This window comes from Cyprinodon tularosa, unplaced genomic scaffold (genome assembly GCF_016077235.1).
Source record: "Cyprinodon tularosa strain WSP-4 unplaced genomic scaffold, ASM1607723v1 ctg42, whole genome shotgun sequence".
NCBI lineage: Eukaryota > Metazoa > Chordata > Actinopteri > Cyprinodontiformes > Cyprinodontidae > Cyprinodon > Cyprinodon tularosa.
In genome coordinates, this window is record NW_024039141.1 from 1,387,093 (window position 1) to 1,405,969 (window position 18,877).

General features: G+C 37.8%; 1 protein-coding gene across 1 annotated transcript in view; it reads right to left on the reverse strand.

Annotated features, from left to right (window-relative positions):
* abcb7 (ATP-binding cassette, sub-family B (MDR/TAP), member 7) overlaps positions 1 to 18,877 on the reverse strand; it is a 49,919-nt gene that overhangs the window by 30,083 nt on the left and 959 nt on the right. The window contains exons 2-5 of the mRNA XM_038299202.1: positions 12,764 to 12,847; positions 12,593 to 12,670; positions 11,411 to 11,530; positions 691 to 823 (exon numbers count right to left, since the gene is read on the reverse strand). Coding sequence (XP_038155130.1) covers positions 691 to 823; positions 11,411 to 11,530; positions 12,593 to 12,670; positions 12,764 to 12,847 — 415 coding nt within the window. The remainder of the gene's footprint in view (positions 1 to 690; positions 824 to 11,410; positions 11,531 to 12,592; positions 12,671 to 12,763; positions 12,848 to 18,877) is intronic.

The window sequence follows — 18,877 nt, forward strand, 5'->3', positions numbered from 1 at the left end:
CTGTTTTCTCAGCGTATTTCAGGTTGCTACTAGTTACCAGACACTCAACTTGTTTGTTGGTGGTGGGGCGTAAAGAAAAGGCACTAGCGTCACCCAGTGTATGAGCGTCTTTTTCCCTTGAGGAGGTCCGCTCTCGAAGCCTATGAGAAATGCATAGACTGGGGGAAAATAGCCCCGCCTTCTCGCAGGCTGCAGCGGGATGCACTTGGAAAATTGTACCATAAAACCACATAGCGTTAATCTCACGTTAAAAAAATTATCGCCGTTAAAATGGCCTCGCGTTAACGCGTTAATAACGCGATAATTTTGACAGCACTAATATACATACATATATATATGTATATACATATATATATGTATATATATATATATATATATATATATATATATATATATATATATATATATATATATATATATATATATATATATATTATTATTATTGTAACCTCTGCTTTAACATGTATGCTTCTTTTTACCACTTAAAGTCATAGCCAACAATACAAATGTAAGAGTATAATAAAAAAAGATGTACATGTAAACAATAGCTAATGAAGTAAAGAGTGTTGGAGAAGAGGTTGCATGGCAGCATTCATATGAATGCTAGGAAAGGTCAGCCTGCACACAATGGAGTCCAGCAGTCTCAGATGAGCACAACACCTGGCAGCGTAATACGAGTTGTGGACTTACAGCCTATCAGCATGGCCGTTGCCATGGTAGCCACGGTGCTTGGCGCGTCATTCAGGTTCAGCATGTCTCCCGACATCTGGTTAAGCTCGTCCACTGCATACTTAAACATGAAGGGCACGACCACATTGGTGAGCTAGGAGGGAGGAGGGAGAGGAGATATTAGGAGGTGAGAAGGAAATAAGTAGGAACAGCTCAACATAACTTTTGGCTGGGATTCCATGAATAGAAAACTTGTTATAATAAAACCCTATATCACTCACCCACTATGATCGTACTAAAATAAAAAAACTATATTTATTTCATTTCATTATATCATGGTAAAAGTTTCTAAAGATGACATCTACTATAATTTGGCAGCAGATGAAGTAAACACAAAAGGTCTGAATTTTGTCCAAAAAAATCCAAAAGAACTAGCTGAAGGGTGAGGTTTATGACAGACCAAAAGGAAAAAAGTCAAAGAGTTTTTGCAAATTTTGCATGCACACTGGAAAAAAGGGAAATAAAAGCAATCCGCCCCTGTAACAACACAGATGTATTATTAAGAGGCATAATGTCTCTGAGGAAAGAGTTATAAATATAGAAGTGATTTTGAACAAAGAATCTCACATTTTTCGCAAACAGAGGACCCATTGTGGCTTCTTTTCATCCCCAAACCAGATCTAATCTGTCTTCATTTAGTTCAAGCTTCCCTAATATTTACCAGCATGTTATTTTGCTCCTGATGAGTCTAAAATTTGTCCCTTACATTTTCTTTATCCTGTGTGGAGTCTATGATGGGGTTTGAGGTGCACTTGTGGCTCATCTTCTATGATCCATCTTAAAAAACAGCATCAATGGCAACAAAGACCCAACAACATAGTCCAGTGAAAGAGAACATGCAGAGCATCATACTCGCACAACACGCACACCCAGAGAATTCGACCTGAATCACTTTCTCATGATCTCACTAAAAAAGCCAATAGAGGCAACTGCTGTAAATAGAAAAAATTTATCTTTACAGGTTGGGCAATTGTAAGTGCATTTATTTGGGGAAAACAACAAACAATAGATAAGTTTAATGGTTAAGTAAAGTGCCTTTAAATAAATATATAATGAAGTAAATGAAGACGAATGTCCCATTTAGGGGTGTTCTGATACAACTTTTTAATTTCTAATACGATGCAGATGCTGCAGCTGAGAGATTTGATCGAAACAAATATTGACCACTGGGGATGGAACAGTTTATGAAAAACTGTCCGAACCGTTTGGTTCGACTGTCTCGGTTCGATTCGCGTGTGTTGCGTTCGGTTCATGCAGTGCTCCTTTTTCTCATAGGCGAAGCGTTTACACTCCAGAGCAGAAGGTGGCAGTACTGTGACCAAAGCCAACCACTAGTAGTAAACAAGAAGAAGAAGCGAAGCATCATAGCCGGGTGTAGCAGAAAAAAAATCAGTTGTTGTGGAGAACTGTGTGGGTATGGCGAGTGGGAAAGAACAGGAGTTGGAAGACGCGCCAGCAGCACTTTATAGGTCTGCTGTATGGGACCACTTTGCATTTAGAGTGACGCACGATAACGGCGGAAAGAAAGTTGTGGATAAAAGTGCAACAGTGTGAAAGCATTGTGCAAAACGTGTTGTTTATGCTAACAGCAACACGACCAACATGTCAGGCTAACAATCAACATATACCGAACCGAAAACCGTGACCACGAAACCGTGAACCGAACCGAAACCGTGGATTTTGTGAACCGTTCCACCCCTATTGACCACATGATATCAGCATGAATAATAAATTCTTCCATTACTTATTATTTGTACAGTAGAATGTTAGAAAAGGCTTGATAAAGTGATATAACTAAAACAGAGAACTATAGTCTCCAACAATAGGTATGAGAACAACTAACCCTTTCAGTATAAACCAATAAGGTAAATAAACTTTAAACAGAAGATTTTAGATACAGGCTGATATATTTAGATACTAGTTTTTGGAAAATATTGGACCGATATCTGATATTAATATCGGATCAGGACAACTCTAGAAATCACTTTATCATTAAATGATTTCAAAGACAAATTCAAATAAGTAGATAACCATTTCACTTTATATTCATTACCAAAACAATGGTTTTCCTCATTAAAAGAGCCCTTTAATCTGCTCCCAATGCAAGGTGTTGCAGCTGGCACACAGACTAGGCTAAGTTTTTACACCGGATACACTTTCTGAGACACCATGATTCAAACCTGGATCTCCCACTTGGATCATGGCTAATTTTTCCCATTGAGCTGCCGCTGGCAAACAGCTGACCTCCCTCATTCTATTAGGCTTGACGCAACCGTCCTGCCAGGTTATGTCATTTTTGCCTTCTACATCCCTCTGCGCGGCAACCGTGTCGACAGAATTACCGCACCATGCACCCGACAAATGTGTGACTACGTGGTAAGACCCGAGTGTAAAAACATGGTGAGCTAGCAAAAGCTCCTTCTGGTGAGTTTTGGAAATGTAAACATCCAGAGAAAGATCAAAACATTGTGGATATGTCCAGGTTATTACTTATGTATGTGCATTTGGGAGTGTTTATGCGAAATGATGACCTTTGTTCAAGGAGGTCAGACAAGAAGGTGTGGCTCACCACTTCAGCCCCAGTTCATCACAAAAGTGTTTTTTTTTTCTATGAAAGTTCTTACAAACTGAACAAGCTGATGCACGTTTAAAAAGGACTATGCTCTGTGTACCAGGTTACTGTGGCATTACCAAATCACATGGGATCCCTAAACCATTCCTACAAAGTTCTCCAAAATCTCTTAGCATCCAGAAGATTTCAGAATGTCTTTCACTGGAACAAAGGGGCAGTCCAACTCATGAGAAAAAAAAAAAAAAAAGAAGGCCAGCAACACTAGTCACAGGACTATCAAAAGAAACAAGTTTGTTAAGAGCTAATTTCAAGCTCTATGAGTAAGTGTTCCTCCAGTTGAGAAACAACAAAGCATTTAGTAAATGCTTCTCTGGGTCTTTGAAGTAAAAAAATAAAAATAAAATAAATAGTAATAATAACCACACAGAAAAAACAGTCCTGTTTTCAGGGTCACTCAGACCTCAGGTGACCCTCCAACTGTCGCAACGGCTATTAAAATGCTTTTCGGTCTTCTTTTAGCTCTCTGCTACTTTCCGGGAAAGAATTAACTCTCACTTGTAGTTGCTAGACAGATGTTAAGAGGATCCATAATCATCAAGTTTAATAGAAATAAAATACTTGAAATAATTTACTTCTAGTGTGAAAAAACTATAATTTCTGAGGTTTACATTTTAAAATAAAATTCCTGAAGTAAATTAATTTTTACGGTTACATTCAAAACACTTGCAAATTATCTGTAGAAACTGAGAACAAAGTAGGTGAGGGATTGCAGGATGTTTTTTTAAGAGTTTTTTTTTTTATTTGAAGCTAAAAGTATATATTAGGTCCTCTTAAAATCTTGAGTGATAATACTAGTTGATTCAACGCCAACCTAACAATCTTCTTTGTTTCCTTAATCCCCTTTTAGGCATGCACACCTCATGTTCCAGCAGCATGAATATACACAGAACGTCTAAGACCGACTATGTAAGAGTGTTGTCAGGATATGCACAAGGTTAACACAATTTTGTGTCATGTTATTGTGTGTGCATGCTCTGTTTTTTTAACTGGCTCTGCTAGTGCTGGAGAGGAGCCGCTGCGTCCTGCTAATGGAATTGAAATGGTTATTAGGGCTGATTAAAAGCACAGGGACAGCTGTGTGACTCAGTCTGGGCGGTCCGCTGCACATTAGGACACAGCGTAGCATTTTCCTTTCAACCTCCAAACCCTGAACACAGGAGCAGGTTTTTAAAGATCCTTTCTTTTTATTTCAAACTATTAAATATTCTCTATAAATTAGAAAAATAAAAACAAAGTCTAGAGTAAACCAGTTTCTTTTGCCAAAAGTCACATACCCAGGGTTCTTGCTTTATATGCTTGGGTATTACACTCACAATAGAATACCTCTGAATCCCAAAAGGAAAAAACAATATCTACCACTTTGCTACCAAGACAACAGAATATGACACAAAAATAGCCCAAGCCTATTATTACAGAGCCAAAACATGTCCTCAATTCTGCCACTAATACATGATAGGGTTGGATACGCTCTTTTAATCCATTAATGGCAGCCACTGGAGATTAAATTGACACTGTGTCAATCTGTACCTGGCGATATGTCATCCTATAATAGAGATTTGGTGTCAAGTAGCAGAAAAAGGCTTCGGGCTACAGAGAATTAGCTTTACCTTACGCTGTGAAACAGACGAGTGTAGAGAGGGCTTCGTTTGAGGCCAACTTGTGTATAATCATTCATTTGAAATGAAAATGTCACTGATAATGTGGCTCACAGAGGTGAGATGCACTGTAACCACGTAATTATTCAGTTGATTTAAAAATTGCATCCACACAGCTGGTGGTTTCGGTTGAAACAGACAAATTGGTAAAATGGAGGTTAACTCCAACCACGCAGGAGAAAGAGAGGGAGGCGATTGGATTGTATGCACTCGCTCCCCACTCCTTTAGTGCGCACCAGAAGGAGCCGTGCTGGGCGGCAGCAGGACACACTTATTTGGGAGCTTTGAATTTGTGATTATTTTCCAGGGTGTAAATTAGAGACTATCAACAAAGGAAGAGAAAACACATCACACACTGATTGATGCATGCAATTAATTATTTAAAAGACTGCTTTAAATGCACGCTGCTTTTAGTTTTAAATGCCGTCTTCTCCAAGTGCAATCACTTAACGCGAGTGCTCATGATGTTTCAGCACAAGGTAGTTGATGCAGAGAGAGGATTTGATTAAAGGGGATTATTTAAAAAACTTAAACCGGAGCTTCAAATGATCGGTTTGGCAACAACTTGCAAGTATATTCAACACACTCTTAAATCTTAATACCAGTTGGAAGATGGCATTCATTAAAAAAAAAAAAAAAAAAAGATATGAAAATTCACATTCTTAGTAACTTATTTCTGTCAGTTTATACAAATAGATAATAACACATAGTATCTAATGGGGTTTTTCCACACCTGCAATGCTTGGACGACCGGACTTTGGTGTATGAGCGATTATAGACTTGACAAACCACCGTAGCAGGGTTGTGTAAATACGAGTTTGCAAAAGAGGATTGGTTCAACATGCTTGTTCATGTTTATTTGAAGAAAAAGATCTCGATTATTTTTTGTTATTTGTTTTTTTCCTGGGGGTAAGCAAGCTCAAAGTAGAAGGTGTAACAAATTTTTTTTTTGTTCCTTGTTTAGAGCTTTGTGTGAGATAAAGTAAAATTGCCTTATTTTCCCTCATTGTTTTGGTGTTGTTCAAAAAACACACAATGAGAAAAAAATTTGCAAAACAAGCATTTGTAATTGTGATATTTTCCTCAGAGAATTGATTTATTTTGTGGGGTGGCAACATGTTATACCATGACTATAGATATAATTCAGCAGAAATCAAATACATTTAGTGAGCATTTGATGGCGTCTCTAGATTTAAGTCCTTGCCCATAGGGGTTCTAAAATAAATCAACATCTTATACTCAGATTCCATAATAATCCAGATCTGAAAAATTATAGAAATAAATTATATCATTTTCTAGACTAAAACAGTTTCAAATCTTGTGATGTCTAATTTAAGCACATCTATTAAGAAAATACAGCTGATTTAACCATAGATGTTTACATGTGGAGTTTATATAGATATTTGTGGTTCGGCAGGTCTTATGAAATTTCTTAAAATAAAAAGAATAACTTCAAAGACATAATTAAACCAACAAGTGAGACAGACTGACAGAATGATTGACATGGAATGTGACCTTGCTGGAAGGGGAGGACCCTGAGCTGCTGCGGGAGGTGAAACAACACTGGTAATATAATGTAATACACTTGTAATAGTCAGGCTCTCCCTCACACATAGCGTGGGCTCTGGAACCGTGCTCCTTGAGAGAGGCTACACTCGGGTGGCCCGCTGGGAGAGACGGAGGCCTGAGGTGGGACTGCTCCTCTCCCCCCAGCTCAGCCGTCTCATATTGGACTAAGCCCCGTGGGTTGGGGTGGGTCCCTGACTGTTGTCTCTGAACCAGAGCACAGTTACATTATTGGACTTCTGCAGAAGAGTTCATAGCAAACATCAGGTTCAAACATAATGATGTCCATCAGTCCTGACACCAGGACAGCTTAGGCTGGAGGTTGATGATCGACTTTGTTTAAGCATCTTCTGACCTTTGACTGCATTTTTTGGACACTTGGGTGAAGAGGAGGGTGGAGCTGTTCGCCCTTGTTCAGGCATGTGTTCAACTCCCACCTTCAGGAGAGCTTCTCCCAGATACTGGGTGAGGATGGAGACATGTGGTCTAAGTGGGCCATGTTCTCTGCCTTCATTGACGATGTGCCCGCCAATAGCTGAGTGCCCCCCATTTTTACCACTGCCAAAACTCTGGCCTGGGAGGAGCTTGGAGAAGCCATGGATAAAGACTCAGTTAGCCTCAAAGCAGTGCTTTGCTAACACTTTTTTTTGTGGGATTGGGGAGCTGCTTGCCCTGAGAGAGGACATTGGACAGCACAAGCAATACTTTGAGGAGCTCCTTAATTTCAGCTGGCATACCTTCCATGGTGGAAGGGGAGAATGGAAAGGGAGGTTGATAAAAGGACCGGTTCGAGTGCTGCTAAAATGCAGATGCTGCACAGGTCTGTCATGATGAAGAGAGAGCCGAGTAAAAAGAGAAAGCTGTTGATCCACGTTGCTACCCTCACCTATGGTCATGAAATTTGGATCATGATAGAACGACTGAAATTAGCTTTCTCCGCAGAGTGGCTGGTCACTCCCTTAGAGATAGGGTAAGAGCTTGGTCATTCAGGAGGGACTTTAAGTAGAGCCGCTTCTTCTCCATAGGGAAAGGAGTCAGCTGAGGTGGCTCGGACATCTTTTTCAGATCCCCTCTGGAATCCTTGGGTGGTGTTCCAGGCACATCACAGAGGGAGGTTGAAATCAGAGCACCTTCTGACAAATAATCAAAGAAGGTTTTATGATTGCATAAGTTACAGCAGCTTTTTAACACTGATCCCAATTTCTTTTTTTTTATTTCAAAGCTTTAAATTTCCTGAATATAAAAGTTCATTTTAGATATTCTCCCACTTGAATTTTCCTCTCAAACTAGAATTGCAGTGTGATAGCTTTTAGTATGAAAGTGTTTTCATTCTGAAATGATTTGACAGATTTTCTCACTGTAGAACCCAGATCAAGGATATGTTGCAATTCAGTACATTCCTTTAATGATTCATTGTGAATAGTGTTCCATAGTTGCCTAATGAAGAGTCAACCTGAAAGTTACTCTTCCTCATTAATAAATCTTGTCTTGATTTGTCCTCACTAAAACAAAATGAACTTGTATAAGATAATACAAAAAACCTAATATCTGTATATAAGATATGTAATATCTTCAAATCTGTAATATACTACTGTAAAGAATGGATGAAGAAAGGATCAAAGTTCTCTGTTATTAGAAACTCACATTATGCCGGGTTGTTGACAGCAATGCTCCTACCAAAATAAGATTTAAGGAACGGAGACTAAAAAGTGGCTGACAGTTTGTCATAACTGCTGTTGAGGCACATAATGTTCTAGGCTTAGTAAGTGCTGTTTGGTGTCCCTGGCTGACATGCTGTAAGCTGTAGGACAGTCAATAGAATAGCTTTTAAAAATTTGCCTCAAAATGCGATTACCAATTCATTTCCAAAGTCTATGTTGGTGTATTTATCTTAGGATTTTTAGCATACTGACAAGATTTTTGTTATTTAGATGTGCCTGATATATTTTGGACAGCAGCTTTTAAAAGCAGGCTTGAATCTTCACATCATGCATAGAAGAGTGCACAGCTTTCATACTAGACGTTGCTGGTAACAACAGACAGAACTGTCCACCGCACAGACAAAGTCAGATCTATATAACTGTGTGTAAACCGCTCACCACGCCTTACCTTCAAACATCCTAATTTGCATGGAAAGGGCTCCAGGCTCAGTTATATTTTTGCCAACCCTATCCCTATATCTAAATAAAAGTAGAAAGGAGTATAAATACCCAGAAGGAACCCATAATTGTTCAAATAACAGTGACAACGAAGCTATTAAACGGTCACAGAGTGACTTAGTCAGCACTTCAACGTTTATTGAATGACATCAGCGACTTAAAAAGGAAACCAGCTCAAAATTAGTGTTGCCTCAGACTTGTTTTGTTCAACAATGTTTGTATGAAGTCCATGAAGGTGCTTTCTAGCCACTACACCGATCTCAATTATAGTTTAATCCTGATCACAGCATTAAGCTAAATGTATGTTGTAGTGCAATATGTGTGTTTTTGTGCTTTTTTATTTTATTTTGGATCAAAAATGTTTGCATGGCTGCTGCATATTCCGACAGTTGGTCCGAAATTTGTGTAGATCTTTACACTTTTAAATATTGAACTGCATGTTTTTTCTACATCAATACGTTTTATACATGAGGCCCGAGAGCAAAACTATTTATTGAATCACAAATCTGGTCACGACATCAAGATATGCATTATGCACTTGCAACAGCAACAGTTATTTGGTAGCATGCATTTCAAGTGCATGCAAATTCTGCATCCCAGTTATACATTGGGCTTCCACTGGCTTCAGAGGGCAACCTGGGTGTTTTTAACTTTTTGGCTGAGAGTGTAAAGCTCTACAGGAGTAGTGGAAACATGATTGAGACAGAAAAGTATAAGGAAAGTCAGGTATTAATAATAGATCTAGCCATCTAAACATTCAATAATAGTATAGCATGAGGCTTCGACAAGAAATGTTTCCATTGCTTTAGTAAAAAAAAGACTTTCCAGAGGAAAGCTCTGACGGACCCAGGTCAAGGCCAATGATGTTGAGAGGCTACTACATTGAAAAAGGCTTACAGCGAACATGCTGCAGAATTTGTCCCTCAGAAAAGGCTTGATGAATTCCAAACACACTCTGTTCGAAACAGCAGGTGATCTCTGGTAAGTTGTGCTTCATTATTACTCATTTATGGAATCAGCAGTAAACGGTGTAATAAACTCAAAGTGCCAAAACAGGTTGTCTCTTACCCCCCACCTGTACAAACACTCCCACCTCCATCTAAAAAGGAAAACCTCTCCTTTTGGACTTTAATAAAAAAAAAATTTCACGATCACACATACATGGCTGATTAGAAGCCAGAGTCAACCTATTCCACAACAATAATTCATGGCTTGGCTTTTTAGATGTTTAACACCGAATATTACTATTTTTCTAATAATTGAGATTATCAACACAATTCAGAATAAAACCAAATAAAGTGCATCGGTTCATATCAGCAATACTTGATGGATCATGAAGGGAAATTAAATGTTGTTGTAACTGTTAAGAGTTCAATATGATTAATATTCGGCAAAAATTTTTCTAATTAAGTTCAGGCCTTTCTCTGCCTAAAACAAAGAAAATCTCTTCTGCTGGTGGCATTAAAACACAGCACAAGTAAAGTATAGAATTTTACTTTAAATAACTATTAATTGTGGATATTATCTATTTTTCGTCTATATCAACTAATACCGCCCACTTAGCCGGGGCTTGTTTAGGCGCTGTAGTGTTGTCAGCTTCCAGAAGAGAGCAGCGATGTTAATCCTCAGGCAAAAGGCCGGAGATTGAGCTTAATAACAGTCATGAAACATGGACGGCAGAAAATATGAAGGATACAGAATCTGCTGCATAATTATTTCACTGTAAAGCTGCGTTCAAACTGAACGCAGCAGGAGCATGAAAATCGCGTCTGCTGCTTCCTTTTTGCTGCTTCTATCATTTTAGTTCTGACGCACGGCTGAAGCATCTTTGCTGCTCCTGCTGAATGGTGGAAAAGTGTGTCTGACGCGCGTTGGGCAGAGCTACCCTATCCTTTCTTTGCCCTGCAGCTATATTTGCTGTGATCAGTGGGAATAAAGTAGTTTTAATATGTTTTTAAGTGGGAAAATCCACCTGAAAACTAAATCACTGCAGTCAGTTCATCCAGATTACCATCCTGCCTTCCAATATTATTTCTGTCGGAGCCGCTCAGACCCCCACATACCTTAAACGCTTGCTTAAACGCTCCTGACGCGCTGCTTCAGCGGCTCAGACGCACTGCGCCTGCTGCTCAAAACGCACCACGGGACATTTTACTGCGCCTTGATGTGCGTGAACCATTGACTTTGCAAGGAAACTAGCTGCTCCTGCTGCTTTTGGTATGAACGCAGCATAACGGCAACAAGGACGCAGAAAGATTTGTTTCTACATATAAACTCTCAACAAGCTCCTTAAGTTAACGCCCAAGTAGTGCCAATTCAGCTGTACTGCATTGCAGAGCAGCATTCATTGAGAATATTGTGAAAAAAGAAGCTCTTTGTTTTATGGAAAAAAAAAACCTCTAGAAGAGCAAAGATGCATTTTTAAGAAAATTGCAGCTAAAAACTAAATGACTTTAGATTAACTCATTAATCAACAACTTCAATTCATCAGTGGCAAACATCCCACAGAGTGGTTCATATTGACAAAAGGCCGGTACCTAAAGTGCCATAACAATGGGCTCCAATCCGTCTCTATAACACTTGGTAATCAAACCACTAAAACTGCAAAATACAGCAAAATAAAGCAGATGTCAACAAATTTACTAGCATAAACTTTTTCTAATAATTACCTTGGCTCCAGCTAGAAGGCCAAGCGAAATGGCAACCCGCGCCCGCAGGTCTGGTCTGTCCTTTGGCCACACGTAGGACAGCATAGCAGAGAGAATCTTGGCTGAATGCACTTCTTTTAGCTGCAGACAGAGAAAAAAAAACATAAACAAAGTATTTAGATAATTTTCTCAGGTTTTTTATTTTTTCTTCTAAATGCAGGGAACATGAATAAACAGATTCATTTTAGCTTTCTAATCTGCCTTCAGTCTGTAATGGTGAGTAATGCTCATTCTGCATTCATTGTGACAATCGCAGCAACCTTAAGACGACACCGTGGGCAGACACATGGAACATCAAATGTCAGCAGGAGTCCCCTGAGAGATCTGACAACAACAATGAGAGAGTCTCCAGGTGGACTTGGGCATCCAGGCTGACACTACAACTCCCAGGAGACACCTGGGCTGTCATCCCAGCTGAGGCTGAGAACCTGCCGGTGCCAGCATTGCTGTTTACCCACACTTCCACACACATCTGCCACAGGGACTCTCGGAAGGCCACAGAATATTCGGTAATTCCTCTAATCCACTCAATATGGTACCACCATGTTAGAGCCCTGCTGTGTGGCAGCTCCTTGGAGCAAATTACAGTGAAACTGTATCCATCACCTGCCTTTGATCAAACACAGCCAGGAAAAGTGTTAACTGCAAAGCGACAGCTACTGATTTATAAGCAACTTCCTGAGCCTGTACATATGACTACATGAAACCTCTACACTATTATCGTAAGATAATTAATAACAGCATCAAATAATTCCCAGGTTAACACTACGGTGGTAAAATAGAGAAGCCAATAAAGATGCTTTATCCATAGTTGTAAATAACATTTTCTTTAGATCTTAACTGTAGATATACACAGCAGTTGAATGATCAGCACAGATCTACACAATGACATATTATACAGAAATGCGGCTTTATTGGAATCACATTCAATAGTATTGACCAGGCGTAACTGGAAGTGAGGAAAAGCTAAATTAACTGTGACAATGTCAAATCAATACCTCAATGCCCACTTTCACCAGAAACAACAGTATTTTATATTAATTTCTCATTCACATCTTCCGGTAACTCCTCATTCTATTGCTATGAATAAACACCAGAGGGTGAATCTTTTCATTCCTGACGTGACCAGGACACCACACTCACCACATTTTTGGGATCTGCGCTCAAACCTCCGCCTGCTTGTCCGTGCCAACATGTCCGCTTGTCCGTTTCCTGCAAATGCTGTTAAAAAAATCATCAGAATGACAACTTGATTACCAATTCCGCATTAAAGAAAGAAAAAAAGAAGTCTGCTGTTTGCGGTATACCACAAACCTTTACTCCGTCTAAAATTCGACGACTGCACTCCACTCTGTTTGTGCTCCATGCTGCTGTTCGAAGGTGTGGAAGGGAGCTCAGCTGAAAAACAAAATACTTTATGTCAGCCAACATGTGGTGTTTTAGATTGTCTCCGCTCTAAAATCTAAAAACTCTGAAACAGAAAAAATACAGAGGTATGGAAACGTATTTGCTCAGTTATACACACTTGAATGTTTCGGCTGAAAGTCAACTGTAATGTCATATAGAAGTGATATAGAAGTGATAGAATCCAGAAATTACTTAAAGTATGACTCACCCCTAAATCAAGTTTGTTAGGGCTCGATGTTAACCATTGCACGATCGCCCGGGGCAAGTAGTTTTTATCGTCGGGAGAGTACACATTTCATTGCATTTGCCCGCCGGGGTAATACACGCCAGATTAAAAATGATCAGTCCCGGATTGGGAAAATAATAATAATAATTGTATGCGCACAGTGTAAATATTTCTATCATATGGCAGTCTTCTGTACAGTGGTCATACATTAAAAAATGTTCATTACATTTTTTTCTCTTAGACATTGGAGTGGTGCATTTAAATGTTATAGAGCTAAACATGTTAAATTGGTGAGTAGTAGTAGTTTAAGTTTTTAACCTGTCAAGTTTGTTTTAGATTTTTAACATTACAATTTATATTTTTCCAAGTACACAACAGGATGTGCAGGAAGGATTGAAAAGCATATTAACACGGTAATGTAGGCTTGAGTTCATTATCTGATGCATGCATATACACACCAGGAACCTGTAAACTTAAAAAATACTGAATTACAAAAAACATTTAAAAAACAACCATGTTTCATTGATATATATCTAAAAATGAATATTAGGAACTATATTTATCAAACATTCTACTGGGCAAGTAAAAATTGTTTTTGGGCAAATGAAATGTGCCAATCAGGACTGAAACAAATAATTATGATAAATCACAATTAATCCAATCAACTGTGATGAATCAATTATTGAAATAATCTTCGATTAATTTAGTAACTTAATATTTTTAACTGAAGTATACAGACGCCAACACATACCACTGGCTTTTCTCTGACAATCCTCCTTCCAGTACTCCTAAAGTGCCAAAGTTTTAGCATCATTTGGTTTTAAATTTGTAGACAATCTTCTTTCAGGAACCTTTTTCTATCCAATTAATAACCAATTACTCCAATAATTAAAAAATGTATTGATTGGTACAATAATCGTTAGTTTCAGCACTAGTGCCAATCTGCCGCTGTCAATCACTGTCAATACTCTGGGCATGACTTTTTTGAGAAGATTTTTATTAAGTTTATTTGTGAGCCAAACAAAATGAAGGATAAATTAAAATGAAACATCATGCTCAAATATTGACAATAGTTTAGGACTGAATGAAAAAAACAAAGTCACTGTCAATTTTCTAAACCCATGGTTCTCTGAACCCCAGCCATTGTTTTGGCACAAATGGAGAAAACAGAGCAAAGGTGACCTTCCAGGAGCAGCCGGCTTACTTAAATCAATCCAAGGACACATCAACTAGTCACCCAGGAGGCCACAAAATAACCCACATTAACATACAGCACTGAACTCGCCTCAGTTAGATCAGAGTTCAGGACTCAAAAATAAGGAAGAGACCGAGCAAAAACGGCCTCAATGTGGAAGTTCCCAGGCAAGAACTATTGCTCAACAAGAAATCTTACATTTAGTAAAACAAAAATCAAAATCTACTAACCACCTTAAAAAAAGAATGTGATAACTATAGTGAACCATGGAGGTGGTAGTTTGTTGGTGTGGGATTAATGTTCTGCTTCAGGACTTGACCTTATTTGATGGAACTATGAATTCTACTTTCTGCTACAGAACATCTGGCTATCGATCTTTTTTTCCTAAAATGTGCTTTGGTTATGGAGCAGGACAATAATCCGAAGCACAATAGCAAGCCCAAACCTGAAAGGCTTAAATAAGAAGTTCAAATGGCCTGGTGCTGGTGAAGATTCTCAGTCATCCAGGTCATAGTCTTCCCAAACAAAAGCTAAAAAACAATCCACTGGACTTTGTTTTCAAGTTTGAAGACGTTTCACTTCCCATTGAGGAAGCTTTTTCAATTCAAAATATCAGGAATAGTGTTGAGTTTGAGGTTTTATAGAGTAGCCCATCAAAACCTTGTTTTTGTTTTGAAAACATGCAGATCGAAACGGAAGAACAGGGCACCCCTTTGGAATCGGGGTCGTTTGGCTTCTTTTGTTAGCCTGCAATGCCCAGTATCCATCCAAGTCATTTTCAGAGACTCTTTCAGAGACTTAGATGCCATGGACCAGGCTTTAGAGTGGCCTAGTCTAAGTCTGACTACAACTAAGACTTTGGCCTGTCACAACAAATAATGTCTTTAATTTTACTGTAAATTAATCACATGACCATTTTAAATGAGCTCAATAATTTAGGTTTACATGTTTGTTAGTTTTCCTTGTTCTACCAAAGGCTGCTAAAAAGGTTCGTTATCTTTTCCTTACCGTAGCGACTGCAGCATGAGAGCCTTGTGACTGGGGAGTAGCAACCGAGAGAAATGCTAGCTGACTTTTTTTGTGTCAACAAAAAGTCAAACAGCACAGCTTCAATGTGGAGGGACCGCTGGATTCATACTAAATAATACATTTATTGAAACAATTTCTTGAACAATTTGCCAGCAAATTTTGCTACAGAGAAAAGCCTATGCTCTTAAATAGGATGTTTATAATATAAACTCCAGTGGGCCTCAATTAAAAGTAAATCTACTGAATTGATTCAATGAGGTGAAGTAACCTTTATGCAAAAATGCCTGCTGGTGAGAATTAATTATTCAGATTAAAGTTTTATCCAATGATAAACTTATTATTTGAAAAATATTGTTTTTACCAATTATACATAAATTTTAAATTCTATAAAAAGATTTGAAGCGTGACAAAAACTGATGAAATCTGAAGGAATACACTTTCAAAAGGGCACCAATACACAAAAAAGGCAACTTGATCAAATTCAGAATGGTAGTACATCCGAGCAGTAATAGATTCATATTTTATATTTAGTTTTAGTGTTTTACTACAGATACAGATAGAAGAAGTCAGACCAACTTGCTTTCAAATATCTTCACTTAGTATTTTAGAAGGTGGTTGTATTTAAACCTCTGAGATGAAAACCTCAAATGGAACACAATAAACATTTTCAGGGCACGTTCACAAGGAAATTCAGAACATGTGATTGTATAGCACCAAACAGAAGCTCTCAACTCTCAGTCAACTTTGGATGAAAACTACAAATACACACACAGAGGCTGAGCTGGCTGTTAACACAAGATATACTGTGGGTGGATTAAGAAAGCACACTGAGCTTAAAGTAAACCAAACCCATTGTGACCCGCTTCTATTGTTGTACCAAGAACTAGATTTTTATATAAAGTGAGCTAGCAAATACTGAAAAATATTTTTTCTAATGAAATCATATTTGTCTTAATTACCCTTTGTTTAATAAGTTATATTCCAGCTGAGTTTGAGTTATAAGCAGGTTTCTTTATTCTCAATACAAAGATCTACAAAGAGAGATCTGTACCATCCCCAGGGGTGTGAATGTGAGCTTGGTTTTCTGGACGAAATGAGAAGCAATTTAAACACTTCAGACTTGGTATGATATCAACCCATGATTGTATTCAAAGTCTCCCTTCTAATAGAAATCAGGCACCATTCATTAGGTGTCATAACTTATAATGACAGCCACATACTCTGGAGGTGAAATTTTGATTTAAGTGGGGGGGGTTTCTTAGTAAGTAATACGGCAGGGCTGCGCTGCACTGAACTAGCAACTAGATGTAGTCAGGTTAAAGATCATAATGCCCTGGTTTTACGGTGGGAGGACACAAACTCTGAATAAAACATGTTATATCATTAAGAAGCACTGCAAAAAATAATCAAACACATTTGCTATGGTTATAATATCTGCAACAGTTATGTTTGCATTTTATTTTATCCTTCTTGGACATACATCTGAGGAAGTTATTGTTCAAATATGATCATTTTGCACTTTTGAAGAATTTTGACAGGCATCTAAACAGCCTCAGTGTTCAGTGAAGATGTGGGAGGTTGGAGGAGAGCTGCTCTCAGCTGGATCAAGTTTGGATAGATTCTAAGAATAAATTGGTTGTTTTTCCAACCAATCTAGTTGCTTAAAGCTAATTTGGTTTGAATAAACAATGTAATGATCAAAATCTGAGCAAACCACCAGACAAAGCCAGTGTTAATACGTCAGTGTTGAGAAGTATTTTCTCCCACAGCAGACCATCTACACGACTGGCGTCCTCTGTAGGAGGACAGACTCTCACGCTAGAGATTGTTGGTTCAAGACCTGTCTCTCTCTTTTGAAAGTTGTGATTACAACCACTATTGAGCATTTTTTCTATGGTTAAAACTTAACATGCACAAGTTCACCCTCACAAACAACTACAGGTGCTAGGCTTCAGGTACTTGGAGATTCACTTCCAAACACAAACCCCACATTCATATCTTCAGGTAACACAGAGTACATGTCAGACTTAATAATATTACTTTAGCGATAGTTTCAAGGCGTTGCTTTATTGTATGTCTCGTACCATGTCTTTTGGTTGTGCTGTTCTTTTTTCATCTCGTTACAGGTGATGAAGCAGACTGAAAATGTTTTGTCATTGTCTCCTTTCTATCTCCTCTTTCTTTCATCTTTTGTCCTTTTTTTCCTTTTCTTTTTTCTTCTTGTTTTTCTGCTCTACTTACATTGCAGTGTCCATATAAACTGTAAAACTCCCCGCATAATTATAATAAAGCAATTTATATGCATGAAACAAGTGGAGCAATATGGCAATTGCCTTACTGCTCCACTTGTGAAAGTAAAATCTGTTGGGCTCCTTTTGGCATCAAGACAATTATTCTTATTGCCACCTTGCCAGACAGGACACTGTTATAAAAAAAAAGAAAAAAAAAAAAAAAAAAAAGTTGCGATTAAACTTAATTATTTTGGCTGATGAGACTAAAATGCATTGTTTTGCCCGAGTAAAAATATAGATTGGGAAAATTAGGTCGGTTTAGTAAAAAGATTGGTTGAACACAACTTCAACCTGATTAAAACCATAAAACATGGAAAAACTATCATGTTTGAATAAAAATGACTAACACCGTTCATATTGTTCATCATTGCCCAATTTGCACAAACACTTTCACTGTCTGCTTGAGTTTATTTCACTAAAATGGCAGACAAACTGTGCACCTTAAATGATTGCTCTAAGAAATGTTACACTTAAAAAAAAAATTTATAAAAATTTTATTATACACACCAACCATTAACAATTTCAAGGGAACTTAAAAGGGGAAAAAAAAGAAAAACAATTGCAAAAAAAAAAAAATCAGATTTTATTACAAACTGTAGTTCTGCTGTCCACCAGTAAGTGGTGACATGTTCACATGAAGCCTCATGAACTGTGGGGATCGTTGAAACAATTTGGCCAAATGGTTCAATGCCTCATGAGGCTTCATCTCACCATCACTAGTTTTTTTTCTTAGTAAGTAATATGGCAGAGCTGTGCTGCACTGGACTAGCAATTAGACATAGTCAGGTTAAAGATCATAATGCCCAGGTTCTAAGGTGGTAATTGTGAATTTTTAATTTTGGGCTTCTAAAGCTGAGGGTAATAATGGTTTGTCTCTTTTTGTTATTTCTGAAACTTAAAGTAGAAAAAAATGAATAAATAAATAGAAATAATTTTCAAAAATTGATTATTGGACCTGGTAAGAGGAAAAAACAATTGAAGATTAGATTGTTGTTGTTTTTTTTTATTTTCCTTTAGCCTTTATTTAACCAGGTTAGTTCAATTAAAATTGTACATCTCTTTTGGATATTTCTGCTACTGTTAATTATAAATGTCTAGATTATTTGAACATTTAAAGAATAATACCTAAAAAAAAAAATCACAACATTTTGTCAAATTGTGTTATATTATGGTTATTTAACCAATATTAGCTTTTTTTCTTTAGATTGAAAAAGGTGAGCTTATCATGTAAATAAATAAATTACCTGGATTTTTTAAATTCCCATTGTATCGGAAATGGT